The sequence below is a fragment of the Rhinoderma darwinii genome, chromosome 1 (genome assembly GCF_050947455.1).
Source record: "Rhinoderma darwinii isolate aRhiDar2 chromosome 1, aRhiDar2.hap1, whole genome shotgun sequence".
In the NCBI taxonomy this organism is placed as follows: Eukaryota; Metazoa; Chordata; class Amphibia; order Anura; family Rhinodermatidae; genus Rhinoderma; species Rhinoderma darwinii.
This window is the reverse complement of record NC_134687.1, coordinates 116,423,386-116,450,144: the sequence shown is the minus strand read 5'-3', so window position 1 is coordinate 116,450,144 and position 26,759 is coordinate 116,423,386. Positions and strand designations below refer to the sequence as shown.

The 26,759-nt window shown below is 41.7% G+C and overlaps 1 protein-coding gene across 3 annotated transcripts in view; it reads left to right on the top strand.

Moving 5' to 3' along the window:
- Positions 1 to 26,759, top strand: part of TMEM144 (transmembrane protein 144) — a 51,384-nt gene that overhangs the window by 9,500 nt on the left and 15,125 nt on the right. For all 3 annotated transcript variants that reach the window (XM_075860302.1, XM_075860301.1, XM_075860303.1), the window contains exons 5-8: positions 3,515 to 3,595; positions 13,075 to 13,156; positions 14,578 to 14,651; positions 23,844 to 23,962. In XM_075860302.1, coding sequence (XP_075716417.1) covers positions 3,515 to 3,595; positions 13,075 to 13,156; positions 14,578 to 14,651; positions 23,844 to 23,962 — 356 coding nt within the window. The remainder of the gene's footprint in view (positions 1 to 3,514; positions 3,596 to 13,074; positions 13,157 to 14,577; positions 14,652 to 23,843; positions 23,963 to 26,759) is intronic.

Genomic DNA, 26,759 nt, shown 5'->3' with positions numbered 1-26,759 from the left:
CATTAAGCAACTCATTAGCATAAACCAAAATCGCTAATAAAGTGGTAAAAATAGATAGTTTTTTTTAAATAAAAAGCATTACTGTCGCCTACATTATAGCGCCGATCTCCTTATATAGGAGATAGGGCACTTACAATGTGGTGACAGAGACTCTTTAACTTTATTCTGTGGGTCAGTACGATTCCGGCGATACCTAATTCATAGCACTTTTTTTTATGTTTTACAACTTTTTGCACAATAAGATTACTTTTGTAAACAGAATGTATTTTTTTCTGTCGCAATGTCTAAATTAATAAATGTCTAGATTCAGACCATGCATCACAAAAGACCTCATCCACCATAAACCATCGTAACTGCCCATACACTGTCCAACACCCAAACGCGCGTTTCGCACCTGGCTTCGTCATGAGGTGCTGGATAAGTGAGATAGGGAGGTTGTAAATAGTCAGCAACCAGCTGAATTATAATTAGACCCTGTTTCCTTACTGTAGAGATGTTTCTTGGCGCATGCGAGAGGAGAAGCGGCACCTCAGTAGCGATGAACGCGGTGTCCGGAAGTAAGTAATGCGCATCGCCCAATTCCATGTTGCGCCATGAACAACGTCACGAATGGCTCACTCTATCCATGAATCTTCTGCAGCCATATTGGATTCTGGCAGTGATAACAAATATTACCAACACTGCCAGTAGCCATACCAATGAGGAAAGATACTAATCAGACCACCATGCACAGGAATGTATAGCAAATACAGGAAATGTCAAACTATAGTGATCAATAGCACCCATAGAGGTCATCCTGTATAATGTGATCCCCACTATTGAGGGAACAGAATACAAGTTGATACATATATTTGCAATCCTTATCCCAATGGAAGTCATCCCATACAAAGCGACCCCTACTTTTAAGAGAACAGAATCACAATTATTGACAATACATATGTTTGGAAAAAGACATTGTGAACCTGAATCCCTTAAACCAGGGGTCTCAAGCACGTGGCCCGCGGGCCGCATGCGACCCCTGAGGCCGCTAGTACAGGCTCTGCTCTGGGACTCTGTGGAATTCCCTGACATCGCTGTCCATATTTGGACAGTGTTGTCGGTCTTCCCCAGAGCGGAGCTCCGGGACTCTGGAACTCCCTGACTTCGCTGTCCATATATGGACAGCGGTGTCTAGGGCTTCCCCAGAGCTGGACAGTGATGTCAGGAGCACAGCTGGAGCCCTAGGCAGAGAGCTGCTGGAAGCGGCTCTGCTCCGGTACTCCAGCTCTGGGCAAGCCCCTGACATCACTGTCCATATATGGCACTGTGGCAGCATCTACAGAGGGCACTGTGGCACTATCTTAAAAGGGGCTGCCCAATTTTGACATTTGTGTGTCTGCCAACTGAGCCGCCAGACTTCATTTAACGACACTTAAACTGGATTGTTGAAATGCGGCCCGTCAACTTCTAATTTTTTCTATATGTGGCCCACTTACCCGGCCGAGTTTGAGACCCCTGACTTAAACCAAAATAAGTTTATGCATGCCAAGCATGTGCAGAGAGAGACCCAATGCATGCCTAAGGGTCAATTCACACTGAGTTTTTTTGATGCGGAAACCGCGTCCGAAAACGCACCAAAAAACAGCCGAAAATGCCTCCCATTGATTTCAATGGGAGGCGGACGTGTTTTTTCCCGCGAGTGGAAAAACCATCTCGCGGGAAAAAGAAGCGGCATGCCCTATCTTCGAGCATTTACGTGTCTGACCTCCCATTGACCTCAAACGCCGCAAAAATCGGCATGCAGCCAGAGCAAAATCTGCCTAAGAATTTTGAGGCAGATTTTCTGCCTGCAGAAAAACTCTGTGTGAACCCAGCCTAAGGCTATGTTCACACGAAGTATTTTGCCGAGTTTTTTGACGCGGAAACCGCGTCGCAAAACTCGGCAAAAACGGCCCGAGAACGCCTCCCATTGATTTCAATGGGAGGCGTCGGCGTCTTTTTCCCGCGAGCAGTAAAACTGCCTCGCGGGAAAAAGAAGCGACATGCCCTATCTTCGGGCGCTTCCGCCTCTGACCTCCCATTGACTTCAATGGGAGGCAGAGAAAGCGTATTTCGCTCTGTTTTATGCCCGCGGCGCTCAATGGCCGCGGGCGAAAAACTGCGCGAAAATCGCCGCAAAAATCGGCGTGCAGGGAGAGGAAAATCTGCTTCAAAGTTCCAAACTGAATTTTGAGGCAGATATTCCTCCCCCAAAATACTCCGTGTGAACATAGCCTAAGGACTCAATGTGCACACATATAGCACACCTCAAGAAAATATGACCAAAACATGCAACAAAAATATATAAACACTGAAAACAAATACCAAAGAAGTAAGTGCTGTGTGGAATATATATGTGTAATTTAATTATCAGACCATCACCAATAGAACCAATAGTGATGACCCAAAACTAGGACGTAACGCACTGCACAAAAAATATATTGCAAAACATATAAATGTGCATAGTGAAATAAACACGTATATATATGTATGTATGTATGTATGTATATATATATATATGTATAAAACAACATATAATATATGGAAGTGAAGGAGAAGGAAAATCTTTAATTATATTTAAATTATACCAAAAACACCAGAAGTTAATATCTGATCCACTCCAAAGAAGGACACACATCACATTTCCATACCATGAGTTCCCAAATTGTATCCATCTTTAAGAGTCAACATTCCTCTCTATAAACATGTTCATTCCTATGCATAGTATGATGAAGACATATCCAATTTCATAGCTGGGTCCAATTCCACCGGTGCCACTGATGTCTCTACAGTGTGGCTGATACACCTAGAATTAATAATTAGGAGTATCTGCATACTTTTGGCCATATAGGGCCAGGTGTAAAGAATACAACTTCTCAGTAAGTAAATTGCCAGAGTAAGCTCTATGCAGACATTGGGCAAGTTAGGCTTCGTTCACATCCGCGCTAGGGTCCCGTTCGTTCTGTCGGAGCTTTCCGTCAGAAAGGGGCCCTAACTGACACAAACAGAAACCAAAGCTTTCCGTTTCCATCACCATTGATTTCAATGGTGGGGGATCCGGTGCCAATGGTTTCCGTTTGTCTCAGTTGTGCAAAGGTTCCGTCGTTTTGACGGAATCAATAGCGTAGTCTACTTCCGTTTGTATCAGTCAGGGTCCCATTCTGATGGAAAGCTCCGACCGAACGTCGGTATGGGACCCTAGCACAGATGTGAACGAAGCCTAAGGAATGCTGGGAGATTACTGCTCTGAAGCCTGCAGGATTATGAATGCAGCATTGGACAAAAAAAAAACAGGCTGTAACTCCGGATCAGTACAGGGTGAGTAATGTTATGTATTTACAAAGTAACTACTTTTAATGTGAATTGTGTTCGTATATAAACTATAAATTATTTTTGAAAGGTCAACACACGCTTTAGGCCCTGCTTAATTCTGTTGTAATATTATAATTCTAGAAGCATATTTCAAGCCAGAAATATTTTTACTTTGTATTCACAGGTTTGGAATGTTTGGAATAGACCCGGAAGAAGTGGAAAGGCCATATTTAAACTATACAGGAGCAGGTCTTTCAGCATTGAGGTATTTTCTATTATATTTGGGTGGTTTTATTGTTGAGTTATCTTAAAGTATCTATAGAATGGGACTGTAATGTAGATGGAGTATTGGTAAGCAAAAATATCACTTTGGTAATTTACTTTAACCCCTTCCCGACATTTGACGTATCCATACGCCAAAGTCGGGTAGGGCGATGTATGGAGCGGGCTCACGAAGTGAACCCGCTTCATATGATGCCGGTGTCGGCTGTTTGTTACAGCCGACACCTCAGAATAACGAGCGGCATCGCGTCAACAGAGACCGCAGCATTTAAATCGTTAGAAAGAGGGGGCGACCCGCTCTAACAGCTCACAGCGCCCCCCGCAACGCAATCGCGGGGGGGGGGCGATTGTTGCTACGGCTGCCTGGGGGCCTAATGAAGACCCCCCAGGTCCGCCATCTTTGTACACCTATTAAGCCCTGCTTCCGGCAGGGCTTTGTAGTTGCCTGTCAGAATCACGATATACTGCAATACATTAGTATTGCAGTATATCGTGCAAGGGATCTAACGATCGCTGGTTGAAGTCCCCTAGGGGGACTAATAAAAAAAAGTGAAAATGAGGAAAAAAAAACTTTAAGTGTAAAAAAAAAATTTAAAGTTCAAAAAACCCCCCTTTTCCCATTTTCTCCCTAGAGCATAGTAAAAAAATAAATAAATAAACATAATTGGTATCACCGTCCGTAAAAGTCTGAACTATTACAATATATCATTATTTAACCCGCACGGTGAACGCCGTAAAAAAAAAAAAAAATCAGAATCTATATTTTTTTGGTCACCTAATCTCCCACAAAAAATTAAATAATAAGTGATCAAACCGTTGCATGTACACCAAAATGGTGTTATTAAAAACTACAGCTTATCCCGCAAAAAATAAGCCCTCATACCACTTAATCGACGGAAAAATAAAAAAGTTGTGGCTCTCGGAATTTGGCGACACAAAATAAATTTTATTTTTTACACTTCGGTTTTTACTTGTAAAAGTAGTAAAATATAGAAAAAACTATATATATTTGGTATCGCCGTAGTCGTATTGACCCAGAGAATAAAGTGAACATGTTTTTTTAATTGCACATTGAATTCCGTAAAAACGACGCGCAAAAAAACATGGAGGAATCGCTGTTTTTTTTTTCTACCCCACAAATAATTGTTTTCTTGTTTCCTAGTACATTATATGGCAAAATAAATGGTGCTACGAAAAACTACAACTCATCCCGCAAAAATCAAGCCCTCATAGTACTATATCGACGGAAAAATAAAGACGTTATGGCTTTTGGAAGGTGGGGAGGAAAACACTAAAATGAAAATCTGAAAAAGGGCTGCGGCGGGAAGGGGTTAAAGTGACTGTCCACCATTTTTTATTTATTTTATATTCTATTAATTTCTTAATATACCTTTATAGTGGTGGTAGCTCTGTTTTTCTCTTAGAGAGCTCTTAATCACCTAAATAGACAATGGGGGAATTTATTAAACTTTTTGCGCCAGTTTTCTGGTGTAGAAGAGTCGCAAAGGCCCAAAAGTGGCAATTTCCGAAGAAAATGTAGACTTTTGGGCAGTTTATGCCGATTAGTGTAAAGGAACGGGGCCATCCGTGACCTGACAAATTTACTATAATTACACCAGAAACTGGCATAAATTATAGCGGAAATCTACACGAGCTCCTAGCTAGTGTAAATTTTACTCTGTGGGATATAACAAAATAGAGACCCGTGACATCGTACCCCCCGAACAGATGACCCTCCCACAATGGACAATAAGATAAAGAACTACAAAAGGATTGTGCCTGGGTGTGGTCATATTCTCTGCAATCGCTATTGTTACTCCACAATTGTGGCGCATGGCCAGCCAAAAGATACAACGCATTTATTAAGAGGCTTTCGACCTCTTAATAAACGTGTTGCATCTTACTTCAGCGAACGGTTTATTAAGACTGGCGTATGAAACGCCAGTCTTAATAAATCCACCCCATAGTTTTGAAAGATAACATTCTGGCTGCTTAAAGTTGCCACTAGAGGGAGCTAAGGAGCTTACGACATACTAGTATACTTTTAACTCAATAAATATGCAGCATGTTTTTTAGATCTACGTCCATGTAGGGGTTTTGGAACTCTGTATCAGAAATACAGTACTGTGCAAAAGTTTTAGGCAGTGTGGAAAAGTGCTGCAAAGTACGAATGCTTTCAAAAATAGAAGTGTTAATTAAGAGTTATCAATTAATAGAATACAAGTGAATGAACAGAAGCGAAATCTAATTCAAATTAATATTTGGTGGAACCACCCTTTCCATAAAAGCAGCATAAATTCTTCTAGGTACACTTGCACAAAGTCGTGGATCTTTTAGGATTCTGGTCATGTGTATGATTAACCAATTATACCAAACAGGTGATAAGGATCATAATTTTCATATTCATACAGGCATTAACTGTAACAAGCCGCTGTGTAGGAGGCTTAAAACTGGGTAAGTAACAGCCAAACTCTGCTACAAAGGGGAGGTTGTGCAAGACCGTTTCATGTCATAGGTCCACCATGGCAAAACTGAGCACCGCAATAAGACACAAGGTAGTTATACTGCATAAGCAAGGTCTCTCCCAGGCAAAGATTTCAAAGCAGACCAGGTTTCAAGATGTGCTGTTCCAGCTCTTTTGAAGAAGCACAAAGAAACAGGCAACGTTGAGGTCCGTAGACGCAGTGCTCTGCCATGGAAACTTAGCGCAGCGGATCAAAGACACATCATGCTTACTTGCCTTTGAAATCAGAAGATGTCCAGTAGTGCCATCAGCTCAGAACTGTCAGAAACAAGTGGGACCAGGTACATCCATCTACTGTTCAGAGAAGTCTGGCTAGAAGTGGTCTCCATGGAACAATTGCAGCCAAAAAGCCATACCTTCGACGTGGAGACAAGGCCAAGTGACTCAACTATGCATGAAAACATAGGAACTGGAGTGCAGAAAATGGTGGCAGCAGGTGCTCTGGACTGATGAGTCAAAATTGGCTGTAACAGTAGGCAGTTTGTTCGCTGAAGGGCTGGATGAGCGGTAAAATGAGTATCTGCAGACAACCGTGAAGTATGGTGGAGGTTCCTTGCAAATTTGGGGCTGCATTTCAGCAATTGGAGTTGGGGATTTGGTCAGGATTAATAGTTTCCTCAATGCTGAGAAATACAGGCAGTTACTTATCCATCATGCAATAACATCAGGGAGGTGTCTAGCTCCAAATTCTGCAGCAGGACAACAACCCCAAACATACAGCCAATGTCCTTAAGAACTATCTTCAGCGTAAAGAAGAACAGGGAGCCCTGGAAGTGATGATATGGCCCCCACAGAGCCCTGATCTCAACATCGAGTCTGTCTGGGATTACATGAAATCACAGAAGGATTTGAGGAAGCCTACATCCACTGAAGATCTGTGGTTAGTTCTCCAAGGTGTTTGGAACAACTGTCCTTCAAAATCTGTGTTCAAGTGTACCTAGGAGAATTAATGCTATTTTCAACGCAAAGGGTGGTCACACCAAATATTGATTTGATTTAAAATTTCTCTTCTGTTGATTCACTTTGTATTTTGTTAATTGATAAAAAAAAGTTAAGTATTAACACTTTTATTTTTGAAAGCATTCTTACTTTGCAACATTTTTCCACAACTGCCTAAAACTTTTGAACGGTACTGTAAATATAAACAAATAAAAAAAAAACGAAATACTTATTGTATACACAGTTAGGTCCAGAATTATTTGGACAGTGACACAAGTTTTGGCATTTTAGCTGTTTACTAAAACATTGAATATACAGTTCAATAATCAATATGGGCTTAAAGTGCAGACTCTCCGCTTTAATTTGAGGGTATTCACATCCTAATTTGAGGAAGGGTTTAGGAATTATAGCTGTTTAATGTGTAGCTGCCTCTTTTTCAAGGGACCAAAAGTAATTGGACAATTATCTCAAAAACTATTTAATGGACTGCATGGGCTATTCCCTCGTTAATCCATCATCAATTAAGCAGGTAAAAGGTCTGGAGTTGATTCCAGGTGCGGCATTTGCATTTGGAAGCTGTTGCTGTGAACCCACAACATGAGGAAGAGATGGTGCAAATGTGAGGAGTGGCCAAATCAACAGTTTGGTTCAGTCTTGGAAAAAAAAGCGCTTACACTGTCCGTAGCAGAGACACGCCCCCTTGCCAGTTCGGCAGACAATACAAGACTGATCTCTCGCAAGAGCTGAAGACATGAGAGCTCCTCTCCATAGCTCTTACACTGTCCGTAGCAGAGACACGCCCCCTTGCCAGTTCGGCAGACGATATCTAAATAACGGAGGGAGGTAGAAAAATTTTTTCGAAATTTTTTTTTTAAAGTGCCCCAGGGTTTGTTCAGCCCTCCCCATTACATGCTGCACTCAGCTGCACATGTGTGGGGAGGTGAAAGGTTCTCTTTAATCCCTTAACGACCAGCGTATCGTGTTTTTACGTCGGCCGTTCAGGGTAGTTCTTCTGAAACGCCGCCTTTTCGTGTCGGCACTTCAGAAGAATTTTCCCCGCATCGTGAGGGGATCTCCTGAAGCCCGTGCTGTTGCTAATAACCTCGGGCTTCAGGGCAACGACCGGAGACCACTAGAAGAATTCTCAGATCATATTTAACCCCTCAGATGAGGCGCTCAATAGCGAGCGCCATATCTGAGTGATTCTAGAGGGAGGGGGCTCCCTCTCTCATCCCACTGGCATCCCCGCGTGCATCGTGGGGTGCCGATAGGCCCCCAGGCTGCCATAGAACCTAACAAAGGTCTGCCTTTTGGGATTGCCTGTTCGGCTGTGCCAGAGGCATGACCTAGCAGGTGCCTGTCAGTTTTACACTGACCGGCAATAATGCACTGCAATACTGAAGTATTGCAGTGTACTATAATAGCGATGAAAGGTTTGCACAGTAAAGTCCCCGAGTGGGACTAAAAATACAGTAAAAAAAAAAGTAAAATAAGATTTGAAATAAATGTCCCAAGTAAAAAAAAAAATAACCCCCCCTCCCCCACACGTTTTCCTTTACAAAATACTTTATTATGAAAAAAAGTTACTCATATTCGGTATCGCCGCGTCCGTAACGAATCTAACTATAAAGCGATGACATTATTTAACCCGCACGGTGAACGCTGTAAAAAATATAAAAAGCAACGCCAGAATTTCTGTTTTCTGTTCATCCTGCCTTCAAATATGGTGACACAAAAGCAAATAATTTACTGTGTAAAAGTAGGTAAACATAAAAAAATCCATAAAAATTTTGGTATCGCCGCAATCGTAAATTTCAGTTTTTTTTCCAGTACCCCACAAAAAGTTATCAATAAATTATATGTACCCCAAAATGGTGCTATTATAAAGTACAACTTGTCCCGCAAAAAAAAAGTCCTTATACAGCTATGTCAACACAAAAATAAAAAAGTTATAGATCTTTGAATGAGACGATGGAAAAACTTAAAAAATTGCTCGGTCATTAATGTTTAAAATACCTTCGGTATTAGGCTGGGTTCACACAGAGATTTTGACGCGGAAACCGCATCAGAAAACGGCCGAAAATGCCTCCCATTGATTTCACTGGGAGGCAAGGGTGTTTTTTTTCCCGCGAACGGAAAAACCGACTCGAGGGAAAAAGGGACATGCCCTATCTTCGGCCGTTTACGCCTCTGACCTCCCATTGACATCAATGGGAGGCAGAGAAAGCGTATTTTGCTCAATGTAATCTCGCGAGATTTGGTTTCACTTGCCGGAATCTCACAAAAAAAGTCAGAAGTGTCAGGATTCTGAGTACACATGACGTCCAGGCTGGATGGTCATGTGTATTCATTATCAGGACACTGTAGTAATGTTAGGGTTTGTGTATGTAGCTGCACATAGTGATATAACTATATCGCTAGTGCAGTGTAAATGAATGGAGAGGAGTGCATGATGCCGATTGGTCAGCGTCTTGCACTCCTCTGTACAACGCCCACTTGGTCAAAAGTAAAAGTACGCCCACTTGGGCATTAAGAAAGCTCATTAGCATAAACAAAAATCGCTCCTAACGTTGTGAAAATAGATCGTTTTTTTTAAATAAAAAGCATTACTGTCACCTACATTACAGCGCCGATCTCCTTATGTAGGAGATAGGGCACTTATAATGTGGTGACAGATCCTCTTTAATCGACAGAAAAATATAAAAGTTATGGCTCTCAGAATTTGGCGACACAATAAATAAATTTTTTTACACTTAGGTTTTTATTTGTAAAAGTAGTAAAATATAGAAAAAAAAACTATATATATTTAGTATCTCCATAATCGTATTGACCCAGTGAATTCCGTAAAAACTAAGCGCAAAAAACAATAGAGGAATCGCAGTTTTGTTTTCTACCCCAAAAATATTTTTTTTGCCCATTTCCTAGTACATTATATGGCACAATAAATGGTGCTACGAAAAACTACAACTCGTCCCCCAAAAATCAAGCCCTCATAGGACTATATCGACGGAAAAATAAAAAAGTTATGGCTTTTGGAATTTAGGGAGGGAAAAACTAAAAAATGAAAAATCTGAAAAATGTCTGCGGCGGGAACGGGTTAATGTTGATGATTATGGCTAACCGTTCATGAAAACCCAAAATTTTGTTTCTCAGAAAATTTGAATATTGGGTAAAAGTTGAAGATTGTAGACTCATGGTGTGACACTCTAATCAGCGAATCAACACAAAACAACAGAGTAGGTTTCCTAAGCCTTTTAAAATGACTGGTCTGTTGCTCAGTGGTCCAAAGTCCTGTTTTCAGATCAAAGTAAATTTTGCATTTCATTTGGAAATCAAGGTCCCAGAGTCTGGAGGAAGATTGGAGAGGCATCAATCCAAGTTGCTTGCGTTCCAGTGTGAAGTTTCAACAGTCCGTGATGGTTTGGGGAGCCATGTCATCTGCTGGTGTTGGGCCACTGTGTTATATCAAGTCCAGAGTCAGCGCAGCCGTCTAGCAGGAAATTTTACAGCACTTCATGCTTCCCTCTGCTGACAAGCTTTATGGAGATGCTGATTTCATTTTCCCATCAGGACTTGGCACCTGCCCACACTGCCAAAAGTACCGATACCTGGTTTAATAACCACAGTATCACTGTGCTTGATTGGCCAGCAAACTCGCCTGACCTAAACCCCATAGAGAATCTATGGTGTATTGTCAAGAGGAAGATGAAAGACACCAGACCGAACAATGCAGACGAGCTGAAGGCCGCTATCAAAGCAACCTGGGCTTCCATAACACCTCAGCAGTGCCACAGGCTGATCACCTCCATGCCATGCCGCATTGATGAAGTAATTCATGCAAAACGAGCCTCGACCAAGTATTGAGTGCATATACTGTACATACTTTTCAGTAGGCCTACATTTCGAAATTAAAAATCATTTTTGACATTGGGCTTATTTAATATTCAAATTTTTTGAAAGACAACATTTTGGGTTTTCATTAACTGTTAGCCATAATCATCAACATTAAAAGAAAAAAATGCTGGAAATAGATCACTCTGTGTGTAATGAATCTACACAGTGTTCCAAATTATTATGCACATTGGATTTAAGTGTCATAAACATTTAATTATTAGTTTTTCAATTAAACTCATGGATGGTATTGTGTCTTAGGGCTCTTTGGATCATTGTAATCAATCTCAGACACCTGTGATGATTTGTTTGCCAGGTGTGCCCAATCAAAGGAAAATTACTTAAGAAGGACGTTCCACATTATTAAGCAGGCCACAGGTTTCAAGCAATATGGGAATGAAAAAGGATCTCTCTGCTGCCGAAAAGCGTGAAATAGTGCAATACCTTGCACAAGGTATGAAAACATTGGATATTTCAAGAAAACTTAAGAGTGATCATCGTACTGTGAAAAGATTTGTGGCGGATTCACAGCACAGACGGGTTCGTTCAGATAAAGGCATAATGAGGAAGGTTTCTGCCAGACAAATTAATAGGATTAGGAGAGCATCTGCTAAAATGCCATTGCAAAGCAGCAAACAGGTATTTGAAGCCGCTGGTGCCTCTGGAGTCCCGCGAACCTCAAGGTGTAGGATCCTCCAGAGGTTTGCATGTGTGCATAAAGCTATTATTCGGACACCCCTAAACAATTCTCACAAGCAGAAACGGTTGCAGTGGGCTCAGAAATACATGAAGACTAATTTTCAAACCGTGTTGTTTACTGATGAGTGCCGTGCAACCCTGGATGGTCCAGATGGATGGAGTAGTGTATGGTTGGTGAATGGCCACCATGTCCCAACAAGGCTGCGACGTCAGCAAGGAGGTGGCAGTCATGTTTTGGGCTGGAATCTTGGGGAGAGAGCTGGTAGGCCCCTTTAGGGTCCCTGACGGTGTGAAAATGACCTCTGCAAAGTACGTAGAGTTTATGACTGACCACTTTCTTCCGTGGTACAAAAAGAAGAACCATGCCTTCCGTAGCAAAACTATCTTCATGCATGACAATGCACCATCTCATGCTGCAAAGAATACCTCTGTGTCATTCGCTGCTATGGGCATAAAAGGAGAGAAACTCATGGTGTGGCCCCCATCTTCCCCTGACCTCAACCCTATTGAGAACCTTTGGAGCATCCTCAAGCAAAATATCTATGAGGGTGGGAGGCCGTTCACATCAAAACAGAAGCTCTGGGAGGCTATTCTGACATCCTGCAAAGATATTCAAGCAGAAACTGTCCAAATACTCACAAATTCAATGGATGCAAGAATTGTGAAGGTGATCTCAAAGAAGGGGTCCTATGTTAACATGTAACTTGGCCTGCTAAGAGCTTTTGATTTCTGTAAATATGACCTCCTGATGCTGCAAATTCAACAAATTACCATTTTAGTTCTCTTTACAACCTTTAAAATGTTTTGATCTCTGTTGTGCATAATAATTTGAAACAGTGCATTTTTAGTTTTTTACTTCTAAAAAAACCAAACTGTTGTTATAAGGAGATTTGTTCAATAAAATTTGCGCTATACTCCAACGGTTGATGGCTTGATGGTTGATGACTGACATTTGCATCGACTATTTAGGAAAATCAGCGAAAAATAACATTTGCATAATAATTTGGAACGCGGTGTATATAATGTTTCACTTTTTGAATTAAATTACTGAAATAACTTTTTGATGATATTCTAATTCATTGAGAAGGACTAGTATATATAGATATAAAAATAAATCCGAGAATGGTGTTTACCACTGGACAGACAGATGATGAGGATAAGATATCTGCTTGTCTATGACGATCCTTACAATACTTGTTCAGATAGTGTTCACCAAAGGTATGTAAAAATTGTTTATACAACTGCAAGAGAAGAAAAGCAACAGTGATGACTCAAAAAATCCCTCTACAGCTACATTATGCCATTTTTATCGGTAAATTGTTGCTATTTTAAAGCATGAAACTTGTGTGATTTTAAATATATTAATGCTCGAAGTCTTTTCAAATGCAAAATGTGTATTTGCTTTTTAGTGCAATTATTTTTCTGTTTGTGAAAACTGAAGTAAAAAGTGTTACCTCAGAATATGAAACCACCCCACTTCTAAGGAATAGTGTACGTATTCTATAGTAAGCATTCTGTTACTTCTTAGCAGTTTATTTACAGCGGGTGCCGGACGACAACTGTATATTTACCAGGCATTTGTAAATGGCACACACTGCAGTATAATTTAAGTTAATTATTTTTCTAAATGGTCGAAGAAGATTGTAAAATTCGTGAATACTTCGATACATGCTGTGCATTCTATGTACTATGTTGCGTTAATAATTAGATTTACGGTTTATATAAGATTTCTCTACCCTGTAGTAGGTTCTTTGGGACTTTGTACAGCAATATATACACATCTGTTGCGACTTAGGCTATGTTCACACGCTTAACAAAAAACGGCTGTAAATATGAAGCTGTTTTCAAGGGAAAACAGCCCTTTATTTTCAGCAGGTTTTTTTAGAAACTAGCGTTTCTTGCGGCTGTTTTTGGAGCTGATTTTCTATTGGGTCAATGAAAAACTGCTCCAAAAACGGCTCAAGAAGTGACATGCACTTCTTTTTACGAGGCATATTTTTACGCGGCCGTTTTTAAAAATGCCCATGGGGAACGGAACGCAGTTTTTCCCATTGAAATCAATGGGCAGATGTTTGGAGGCATTCAGTCCCCGTATTTTTAGCTGTTTTTCAGGGGGGTTTACGGCCTGAAAATAGGTTGTGTGAACAGACCCTGAAGGTGACCGTACACATTAGACTGTTGGCCGAATCTGACGATTTCGGTGGGATTCATCGACTATCTAAGGTGTATCAGATGTTCGGCCGACAATTGTTAGGCAGATGTTGGTGACAAAAAGGATCAGCATGTTGAGTTTCAACTTGCCCGAACCTTTGTTCTCAAGGGTAATAAGCCGCCCCAAGAGATGTCTGGCAGCGACTTTTTTTTAAATCTGTTCTCATTAAGAACACATGTAAGCGAAACTAAACCAAGCGTGAATGTGTATGGGGAGGTTGGGAAGAATAGCAAATATCAATGACAAATTGAGTATTCAGCTGACCACTATTGACGGTGTATGCCCACCTTTACAGAAATAAATGATTTGTCATCTGCAACACTAATCAAGAAGTCCATTGTAAACTTACTATTCAGCTAAACCTCAAACATACAATCTTTGTGATTATTTCACCAGGATTGCCAAGATACATTGTAACAAACTTCCAACTGTGTAAATAGGACTACACAAACGTTTCCATTAATTGACCCAGAGTACCGATCCTGAAAATGTTGAGGAATTGAAATAGAACATCTCTTTTATTAGACGATGATTATCCTTTACTTGCATAAAACTAGAAAACCCCTCTTTTAAAACTAAGCTAAAATACATAAAGATACTGCTGATGCTATGAAGACATTTCGTAAAAGAATATATTTATTTTGCCTTCTCAAATTCTGAATTTGACATTTTTCATCTTATTTTTGTTTTTCCTCTACAGATTAACATTCAAGAACACACTGTTACCGATGAATCCTGGGTAGACAAATTATCCCCTTTACAAAGGAGAATAATGTAAGCACACAGTTTTCATTAAAATTGTGGTAAATCAGCAACTTATTCAGATAAACAATAGCTGAGCTCCCTGGACAGGAAAGTGGAATCGTGCCTGCAGGGTTGTGAAGAGATGGACGCCACACACCGTTCCGCCATTATTAAATCTAGATGGCTATATGGTTTGGATGGAGTTATATGGTTTGAATTGACATCACATATTTTTCATCCAATCAACTGAACAGAATGCTTGCAAGTTTAATGACATGCTGTTCTTTACAGTCACACTTTCCAAATCTCAATTGGTAAACCTAACCCTAAAGCATTAGAGATCGGTTTGTCGTAAAATAAAAAAAACAAGCCTGTCTCAAGTTCTAATCTTTATTCAGCTGTTTCTTATATAATCTCGAAAAAGCTACCGAAGGAGACTTTCCCTTCGTAACTAAACGGATTCCTGCATACCTGTCTAGTTATGTCCTAACACAGATATTGTAAAGGAAACAGATGAACCGAGTTTTCACAACTAGCTTTTCAATGATGATTTCTTGTTTTTTATTTTAATCTTTAGTATACAGTTAAATGATAAAATGATTGGTGCATGCAGCCGCCACTAGGGGGTGTTTCTGAGCATACTGCATATAGATTTACTGTTGAGTTCAGTGGGAACTTTATAAGCCTGTGCAGTAGACTTTGGGCTTGTCCACACGTAACTGCATTTTCTGCAGCAATTCCGCACCATTTCCTGTGTTTTTTTTACTGCAGAAAATGGTGCAGATTTTGCTGCGTTTTTTTCAGTGCTCGTAGATGGTGGCATCTCCTCTGGAAAACGTAGCAATTCAGTCCACTTTCCACAGCAGGAATTGACATGCTGCAGTACAAATACGCACCGCAGGTGAATTTCTGTTCAGAAATTCTACGCAGCGTGTGCATGACATTTGTTAAATCTCACCCACTGTGCTGCTACTGTATTCTGCTGCGTATTTTCCATCTACAATTCCGGACGGAAAATACGCAGCAATTACGTTGCATGTGAACAAGCCCTTTCCCTAGTGATAGTTGCAGGTAGCCAGAATTGTATAATTTAAAGGGTACCGGTCAACCACATTATGCTGCCCTCACTGAGAACTTACATGCCACCAGATGCGTGTACTACATATTTAGAAGCTGCTCAAAGCTCCACCCACTTTTCGTTAGCAACGCTCATTCTCTACTGATTGCCAGTTGCCTCACTGCACAGTAATCGAGAAACATCTGTCAATCATCAAAATGTGGGCGGGGCTAGTGGCAACTCCTCAATATTTAAAATTTTATTATGTTTAAAGTTGAAGGAATATTTCTTTGTTTATTAACTGTATGATTTTTTTCTATTTCTCGTTAAAGTATTCACTGGGGGACACAGTACCATGGGGTATAGGCCGCTGTCGCTAGGAGGTGGACACTAGGTAAATATAAAAAAAAGTGTGGCTCTGCCCGCTGCAGAGCACTCTGCTCCCAGTTTTAGCCTAATGTCCATAGGAGGCAGACATCGAACAGAACTGCCTGTAGTACAGGACATTTAAAAAAAAAAATAATCATTTGCTTTTCAGGTGCAGGGTGCGAGTCCACTTTGTGACTCCCCTGCGGACTGTTTCAGTGGATGCCCGCCATTTTGGCGGATGCTCTTCCCACTAATCCTTAGTGGGTGCCCACCTCTCAGGTGGATGTTCCCCACCTTGGTCATCCTAACATTACCGCACTTGCGGTCGAGGATACTGGACAGCCACACTATTTGTGTGCGTTTTCTGAAGGGGTGACAGGCTGCGCCTGAACACTATTGACAGGCAAGCCCCCCCCAGCCATTGGAAGCTGTTGTGGCATAGCGGGAAAGGGGCTGTTCAGACTGTAAGCGGGCTTTATGGCATTTTGAAATAAAGGGGGACTTTCTTCTGAGGTGTTGTGTCCTTACTAAGGAGTTTCTAACTATTGTGTTAGAGTGTTATAAGGTAGATGATCCCATGGCCCGGCTTTATGAAAATACTACCTTACCGGTTGCAGATGCTTCCGCCTTAAAGGATCATGTTGATTCCAAAGATTCCGTCTATGGCAAAAGCCACTTTTAGCACGGGCAGGCACTCTTTTTGCAGCATATTGGATTAGCTTGGCTAGTATTGAACTAGCTACTCCACTACAGGACGCAATTGATTCAGGGGACTCGAGTAGATACTTCCCTAGTAGCTGCACAGCTTTTGCAGATGTCTAAATATATATGACATCTCCGTCCAAGCTGCCCAACGGTCGGCTAAGGCCATGGCTAATTCGCTTGCTGTCCACAGGGTTATTTGGACTAGGAACTGAGATACTAACAGTGCCTCTAGGAAGAAGGTTTTCGCCCCTCCATTTTCCCAGGATCTCCTTTTACAGCCCAACTCATTTCTGAGGCTACAGGAGGATGGAGCACTTTTTACTTCCACGATGTCATCAAAGGCGAGGCCCAGTTCCCTCAGTCAGAAGACAAAGATGGTTTTGTTCGTATCGGTACTCGGCTCCACGTCCGAGGCAGAACTCGCGTGACTTCCGAGTGCAAAGACTTTCCTTACGGTCTAGAAACTCCTGGCAGCCCCGCAACAGACCCGCTAGACCTGGTCCAGCGCAGCGGGCTTCCACAGCCTGAAAATTAGCCGTCATCTGAGCTGCTCCCAACTCCCCTTCCGGCTGGCCACGGCTACAAGGGTCATCATCAAGGTCATGGCGGTGCCTATGACTCTCCTCAGATCCAGGGGGATATTAGTTATCCTATACATGGATGATCTTCTGGTGAAGGTACCTTCGAAACAGGACAACTTGGACAGTCTCAACGTTACACTGGATTGTCCTCGCAGATTCGGATGGCTTCTCAACAGCACCAAGTCCTCTCTCACTCCTTCTCGGAGAATGGAGTTTCTGGGGATGGTCCTGGATATATAGGCAGCCAGGGTATTCTTACCTAGGGACAGGATCACCACTCTTAGACAGGGAGTGACGGTACTGAGCAGGAATGCTCCTTGCTCTATCCACTTCTGCATGAAAATCCTGAGGACAATAGTCTCAACCTTCGAGGCAGTCCAATTTGCTTAATTTGACTCCCAATCTCTACAGCTAGTGATTGTATCCCGTTGGGAGGTCTCTGGACTCCTTAAATCTGATGATCCGTCTGCCCCTTTCCGTCAAGAAGGAGCTGCTGTGTTGGATGTCCTTCCCCAACATCTCTCAGGGAAAACCCTTCACAACTCTCTCCACTGGCAAGTCATCACAATAGACGAAAGTTTGTCTGGTTGGGGGCAGTCTTCCGACTCAGATGCTCAGCTCCAGGTCAACATCTTGGAGCCGAGAGCCAACTTCCTGGCCCTGTCTAACTGGACGTCTTGTCTCCAGGGTCTTCCATGTCGGATACAGACAGACCACTCTACAGCAGTGGCGCACCTCAATCATTCAGGGAGGTACAAGAAGCAGGACAGTATGTAAGGAAATAGCCAAGATTCTTCGCTGGGCGAAACAGATTGTCCCAGCAGTGCATGTCCCAGGAGTAGACATCTGGGAGGCGGATTACCTGAGCCGGGAACGTCTGAACCCCGGAGAATGGCCTCTTCATCCAGGGAATTTTCACCGCATTTGCATTCGGTGGGGCTTCCCGTATGTGGATCTCTTCGCCTCTCACCTCAATCACAAGTGCCCGGACTAAGTCACCAGAACCAGGGCCGTATGAGCTCTGGTTCTCCCCCTGGTCATCCTTCAATGTCCTTTTACCTTTTTCCTCCCCTTACACTCCTGCCCCCAGTTTTGAAAAGGGTCAAGGACGCAGGAATCCTAGCCATGTTAGTGGCCCCTGACTGGCCTCGCAGAGCTTGGTACACCACTTCCTCAGCGGCACGACCTCCTTTCCAAAGGTCCAATGTTCCACTCTGCTTTACTTCGGCTGTGTTTGACGGCTTGGCTATTGAAACCGCGGTTTTGAAGTTCTAAGGTTTCTCTGATCCAGTCATTCAGACCATGATTAAGGCCTGGAAGACTCAATCCCAAAGGACTTCCCATCATACTTGGTTGGCTTATCTTAAGTGGTAGTTTTTCCATCGCGTGTATTCTGGCCTTCTTCAAGTTGGGTTTGGATCAGGGACTGAGTTTGGCTACTCTAAAGAGGCAGGTTTCAGCCCTATCTATTCTTTTCCAACGCATTTTGGCTTTCTGCTCTCCAATTAAGACTTCTTTTTTTTGCAGGGAGTCGCACGTTGTGCTCCTCCTTATTGGTCTCCTTTAGAACCTTGTGATCTCAACCTGGTCTCTACTGCTCTCCTTGCTGCACCCTGCGAACCTTTGCGGGAAGTTTCTCTCAGGATCTATTTCTAGAAGGTCGTTTTCCTTGTGGCGATCATGTCTATCCATACAGTTTCCGAGCTGGCAGCCTGCAAACATCCGTTTACGGTTTTTCATAGGGACAAGGTGGTGCTACATCCGGTGCCATCCTTCCTCCCTAAGGTTACCTCCTTCCATCTTAAAGAGCACATTGTCCATCATTCGTTTTGTGCTAAACCTTCTCATCCACGAGAACGTGCATTACATTCCCTGGATGTCGTTCGAGCCTTTCGGGTCTACATTGCAGTTATGAAGTCCTTCCGGCAAACTGACTCCAATTTTGTTGTCCCCAAGGGCCCTCGTAAGGGTGGCCTGGCTTCGAAGGACACCATTGCTAGCTGGAGAGGTTTGGCGGTTAAAACGGCCTACTCTGCTAGGGCAGTTGGGGCCTCCTGGGCAGTGTAACATCAGGCTTCTGCCTTTCAGGTCTGTAAAGCCGCCACCTGGCCCTCATTACGTACTTTTTTGAGGTTTTACGGGATCCATTCTTTGGCTTCTGCCGATGCCAGTTTGGGTGGGATGGTGTTGCAAGCAGCCATGGTTTCTGCTGCTGGCATGGCTAGGATTATTTTTACCCACCCTAAGGGACTGCTTTAGGACGCCCCATGGTACTGTGTCCCCCAGTAAATCCTTTAATGAGAAAACAGGATTTTTGTAATTGCCAGTAAATGCCCTTTCTCATTGAATTCACTGGGAGACACCCTATTTCTCTATTGCTATGTTTTTTGGTCTTCTTGAGGTTACTTTTTACATTAGAAACTTATTGTGCTAAACCTTCTCTGCTCTCCTACTGCTCTTGGAACAAGCTGAGGAGCTGAGTGCTCGGCGGAGGGTATAGCCCACTGGGCAGATGCACGCTTTTTTTTAATTTTTTTTATTTATCTAGTGTCAGCATCCTACCCTCTGACAGTGGCCTATACCCCATGGTACTGTGTCTTCCCAGTGAATTCAATGAGAAAGGGGTTTTACTGGTATGTACAAAAAAAGTTAATTTCACATCTCGCATTCGCTAGGGGGAAATCAAATTCCTGGTGGCTGCCCTCTCGGCACCATCATCAGGATGCAGTCATCTTTTGATAGAGTTGCAGAAGATGCTGTCACAATGTGTTGACAGCGGTTGAAAAAGTCTCTCTACATTTTCACTGAGTAGAAGCAACGTAAATGACACTTGAATTCTGCTGATGGCATCAGCAGCCGGCAGAAGTTTTTACTGCTGCTCTCCCATTAGCTGAAACACCCCTGCTTCTAAAGGCCAATAATTTCTTTTTAGATGTATATTATAGAGCTCCCCATAATGTAGCTAACTAATGTCAGCTAAACGAGCTCCATGCCTCATGACCCTTTTCATGACGAATCTGTTAAGCGGATGCCATTATAGCCACTTTGCATCCGTTTAACGCACGCATCAGACATAAGCTATAATGGTATTATACGGATACATCATGAAAAGCTCAATACGTATACTGTGTATTCAACGGATGCCTGTAACGGATGTCATACAGTGGCATCTGTAACTGATAGGCTACCATGTTCTAAAAACGTTAATATTTAATGTAGATTTTTTTTAAGTCTCTTGATAGAGTGTAGTCTACTGCGCTATTCTATCTAGCAAGAAAATGGTATACCCGACGTATACTGCACAACGGAAGACAAAAGAACACTCTTTTTGCCTCCGTCAGTATAATGGGAACTTATGGGTACGTTTGACGTATGCATCGGGAGCACAAGGAAAACACATGACTTTTAAGGTTCACGACAGATACCAGGCTTAAAGCTCTAGGTACAATATTTGGGGTGGAGCACTCGTTTAAATTTGGGAAACAGGATTAAAAGTTTTATAGCATGGTTCTATGTGTCTGCAGGGGAGGGGGGAAGTTGCAAGAGACATCAGGAAGAAAGAACACCGCTTGTTCCGGTCATCTCTCTGCCTGTACTGCCTTCCAGTGACCCCAGGGGGAATCAGGAACTTTTCTTCATGTCACCACATTTAGGCCTCATGCCTACGACCGTGTTTTTGCATCCACAATTCATCCGCAAAAATGCGGATGAATTGCGGACCCATTAATTTCTATGGGCTCATGCACACGACCGTGGTTTCCACGGTCTGTGCATTGGCCGGGAGCCCGAACTGCAAAAAATAGGACAAGTCATTTTATGGGTCGTATTTGCGGTCCGGGCTACTAAAAGTCACATCTGTATGTGCACGGTCCGTGATTGCAGATGGCCCACGGATGACACTCCGCGGCCGTTCATGCACGTAATCATGTCCCGTGCACACGGCCGTGTGCTTGAGGCCTTAGGGTGTATTTCTTTCCGGGTTAAGGTTTATTAGGGTATGGTTTTACAGTGAATTTCCGTGGTTTTGCAGGTTTGAGTTTCACCTGTGCTACCTGCGGAACTGTGGCAATTCACAGTAAAACTGTATGCTGTTTTTGCAGTGTGGTTAGAGACAGCACCTAAAACGTACTGTTTAACCCCTTCCCGCCGCAGCCCTTTTTCAGATTTTCATTTTATTTTTTTCCTCCCCACCTTCCAAAAGCCATAACTTTTTATTTTTCCGTCGATATAGTCCTATGAGGGCTTGATTTTTGGTAGGACGAGTTGTAGTTTTTCGTAGCACCAATTATTGTGCCAAATAATGTACTAAGAAACGGGCAAATAATTATTTGTGGGGTAGAAAACTAAAAAAAAAACAGCGATTCCTCCATGGTTTTTTGCGCGCCGTTTTTACAAAATTCACTGTGCAATTAAAACAACTTGTTACTTTATTCTGTGAGTCATTACGATTATGGCGATACCAAATATATATAGTTTTTTCTATATTTTACTACTTTTACAAGTAAAAACCGAAGTGTAAAAAATGAAAATTTATTTTGTCACCAAATTCCGAGAGCCATAACTTTTTTTTATTTTTCCGTCGATTAAGTGTTTTGAGGGCTTATTTTTTGCGGGATAACCTGTAGTTTTTAATGATACAATTTTGGGGTACATGCAATGTTTTGATCACTTTTTATTTCTTTTTTTGTGGGAGATGAGGTGACCAAAAAAATAGAGATTCTGGCGTTTTACAATTTTTTTACGGCGTTCACCGTGCGGGTTAAATAATGATATATTGTAATAGTTCAGGCTTTTAGGGACGCGGAGATACCAATTATGTGTATTTATTTTATTTTTTACTATGCTCTAGGGGGAAAATGGGAAAAGGTTTTTTTTTTTAAACTTTTCATTCTATTTTATTTTTTTTCCATAAAAAAAAAACCTTTTAACTAATTTTTACTTTTATTAGTCCCCCTAGGGGACTTCAACCAGCGATCGTTAGATCGCTTGCACGATATACTGCAATACTAATGTATTGCAGTATATCGTGATTCTTCATTAGGCCCCCAGGCAGCCATAGCAACCATCGCTTCCCCGCGATTGCTGTTAGAGGGAGTTGCCCCCTCTTTCTAACGATGTAAATGCTGCGGTTGCTATAGACCACGGCATTTAACGAGCGCGATCCCGCTCGTTACTCTCAAGTGTCAGCTGTAACATACAGCTGACACCAGCAACGTATGGAGTGGGTTCACTCCGTGAGCCCGTTCCATACTTCCCCCTACCCGACTTTGGCGTATGGATGCATCAAATGTCGGGAAGGGGTTAAATAAATCCTTTATTATCATTTTGGGAGCATACGTATGTGCATGTTGACATAGGCATAAATGGTACATATGTATGAACTCTGCACATGTTTATCTTTAATTTTTTAGAAATGTTGTACATCTAAGGCTCTTCTTGAATCATTCACACGGTTATGATACAGTTTTTGGCTCCGTTTTTTTAGCCAAATATAGGAGTGGACACAAAAGAAAACAAAAGAAAATAAATGTATCAGTCTTTTTTCTTTATATCTTTCCTTCCTTTTGGATGCAATTCTGACTTTAGTTAAAAAACGGAGGCAAATACTGTCGCAACAACTGACCCCTTGAGAAAGCTGACGGCGAAACGTGCGTCGGGGGCGGTCAGTGTGGAGTGTTCCTGCGTGCTTCCTATCATGCAGTCCATGGGTTTGTGCAATATCCTTTATTTATAAAGCATGGTCTTTGTTTTGGGTGCAACTTGGAGCTTTAGCTGTATACTCTTATATGCATGCACAATTGTGTGCTCTTCTGTTAGGTGCTAAATATATTTATGTGCTTCTGTTGTCCAAATACTTGATCTATATGATTATCTTTTCTATAGATATCTGCATTTGTTACCACATCACAGGATGTTTATAGTATGGTAGCATATATATTGGATTATTCACGCAGCTCCTCCATACTCTCCTTTTTAACTGTGTGCTATATTGTTTTTATATTTTGATGGCCAATGTGTTATGTATATTTCAATAAAGTTTATTTTATATTGTCATGGTACATGACTTGTGCTATGTGTGTTTCATTTTCTGGATATACTAGTAGTCTTCACAGTCTGGTATAGGTATTGATATTTGCTTTATGATTTGTGTGGACGCATTATTGTTTGGCGCATGCCAATGGTCTATACTCGTATAGGTATTCATCAAATACTGTCGCAACAACTGCATCAATACTGTGTGTGTGTGTGATCCTGACTTTAACTGCAAACATTAATTTTTATGCACGTCTCACAAAATGTTACGCTTCGAGAAAAAATGAGTGTAATGAGCTGGGTGGCATCTTAACAATGTGCCAGCCGGCTTCTTTTATAAAATATGAGTATGGGGTATGATATATATTTTTTTTATTTTAGAATTTGGGTTTGATTTGTGTATATGAAATATGTGAAAATTGTTCCGATAAATGTAAAACAACGTATTTTTCATTTAATCTGTTCTGTCTGTAACAGAGGTTCGGTAATGGCAGTAGGAGCAGGAGTTCTGTATGGTTCATGCTTTGTTCCAGTTCTTTACATAAAAGACCACAGTAAGAACAATGAAAGTATATATGCCGGAGCAAGTCAGTTTGGTAAGAGAAATGTAAATCCATGTTTCATATTTCCTCTTGTATAATTGCTATGTTATTTTGGTTTGTGTATATATTTTATAGTCAACAAATATGGTATCTTAAAGCAGTTTTCAGACCCGAAGGCCCTGTTCAGAGTTTTTTGCAGGCTGACAATTCTGAGGCAGATTTTGATCTGCCTGCACACCGTTTGCCGCGCTTTTCACTGCGTTTTTCGCCCGTGGCTGTTGAGCGCCATGGTCAAAAACGCTTTCTCTACCTCCCATTGTCAATGGGAGGTCAGAGACTTAAACGCCCAAAGATAGGGCATGTCGCTTTATTTTTCCAGAGAGACAGGAAAAAATCCTCCACCTCCCATTGAAATCAGTGGGAGCCGTTTTCGGACGTTTTTTGGCGTGTTTTATGACGCGGTTTCCGCATCAAATAACGTGTCAGAACAACTCTGTGTGAACAGGGCCTTAAAGTTTTTTTGAAAAGCCTTTCAATCTCTGAAAAGACTAAACTCTGCAGCATACTTATCTCGAAAATCTAGCTACAGTCCTCCCAGGTTCTGCTGTCAAATCTATGGTGCAGTGATGTGGTATCCATAGGGACATCACATGACTGAGTGGTGTAATGGCTTATGTTTTGTATAGCATTTTCACATCCCATGCTGTAAGTTGACACCGTTATTGGTGTTTACATCTAACCCCTCCTTCCTGATCACGATCTGAACAATGTGGACCCAATAAAAAGAGAACTGTGCTGCCCTCAGTCAGACATTGGGAATCCACCTGTAGATGACCCTAGAAGGACAGTATTCTTCCTTCTGGAGGAGAGTTATTTTTTTCATACTTTTTCCAAGAGAGCATTGCCCTAAATACTTACTACTAGCTGGATCTCCACAAGGACGATTGGTACCTTTTTTTGTGGGTAGCAGCAATGATTTTTTTTATATTTTTAAGGCTACCTGTGCTAAGACAACTGACATCATATGTGGTAAAGGAAGACAAGTGTAGGGCAACATACATTAATTTATTTGTATGAAAGAATATTTTCCTTTTTAAATGTTTAACCCCTTGGTGCACTATGACGGACACGTTCGTCATGGATCCAAGAAAAAAAATAAATCTAATAAAGCAGCACAGGCACGGTGAGAGGGACGGTGTCACACTGTCCTGTATCGGACAAACCCCTGCCGATCGTCTACAATACTACCACCAGTGTTCAGACTATAGCACACCCCTCCAATAATATCCAAATAAAGATATTTATTCGTGAAACAGTTCGATTTTGCTTTTGATGTTTGATGAATAAATACCTTTATTTGGATACTATTGGATATGCGTTCTGTTGTCCGAACACCGGTAAAAGTATTGTACACGAACGTCATGGCATTGACAATAAATTGACAGCCAGGCGACGGTATTTGACAGAGGGAGGTTAGGCCATCGGCGCCATGTGATGTGACAACAGGGTGCCAAAGGATTACCATGGCAACTGGGACCTAACAAAGGCTCCCAGATCTGCCATTGGTATCTGCCTATTAGGACATAACAGAGGCATTATGTACAGAATCAAGCGATCACTGATTTAAATTTAAAAAAAAAAAACTTTTTAAGTTTAACCCCTTGAGGTCTGGGCTAATTTAGGCCTTGAGGACCAGAACAATCTTTTGATTTCTCCTTTTTGTATTCCAGCACTCAAAACTTTTGTATTTTTCATTTGACTTAGCTGTATGAGGCCTCATTTATTTGCGGGATAAAGTACTTATGTTGGTGCTGTTTTTTGGTACATAAACATTAGCGTTTCATTCTGTTACATTTTTTTTTTTTTAGCATTCACCAATCATAATTAATGCTGTAAACCAAATTAATGTTGTACAGATTGGTACGGTCATGACAATACCAAACATATGTACATTATTTTGTTTTGGGACTTTATATTTAAATGGACATTAACGTTTCAAACACCTTATGCTCATCTAATCGTATACCTGATCTACATCAACTTTGTAATTTACTTACTGTTAAAATTTAGTTTTATCCATGCAAATTCTGTGTGAAGTTACTGCCACCAGGTCAAGCAATGTCCTCGCTTTTTACAGAGTAGAATTGACAGCTGCAGAAGGTGGGGGGGGGGGGTGTCGCTTCACTGCCTGCCTATACAAGTCTTGAGAGAGTGGAGGGGGAGCAACACACACACACACACACACACACACAATCACACACTGCATGTAAGTTTATGGAGTGGGGACTGGTGAGCAGGGAGAGGAAGCAGGAGCAGAGTGAGAAACACACAGATGTCTTGGTCAAATTTCTATGACACCCTAGTTCTGGATTCTCAGCTACACTTCTCACTACAGCTGTATAATCTCTTCCATTCTGCTGATACTACTATATACAATATGTATGGGCTAGATAAAGATAGGAGAGCAGGATTTTCTTCTTCTGTGTGTAGTGTATAGAAGACATGATTTAGGCTCTACAGAGACAACTGAGAATTAGAGAGAGCGCCCGCTCAGGTGAAAACTGTTAAATAATACACAATACAAGTCATGTAATGGCCAAAAAGGGTTATTCCTCATGTACACAGGTATGACCGCTTATCCTGAAAAGTCCCCTAAAAAATTAGGTATGCTTTAATCATTTTGATTTTATTTTTAACTATAGTGTACAGGCATAAAGCTATATGCCAGTACATAGCCTGTGTTCTAATAGTTGACAGCCTTAAAGAGGCTCTGTCACCAGATTTTGCAACCCCTATCTGCTATTGCAGCAGATCGGCGCTGCAATGTAGATAAGAGTAACATTTTTATTTT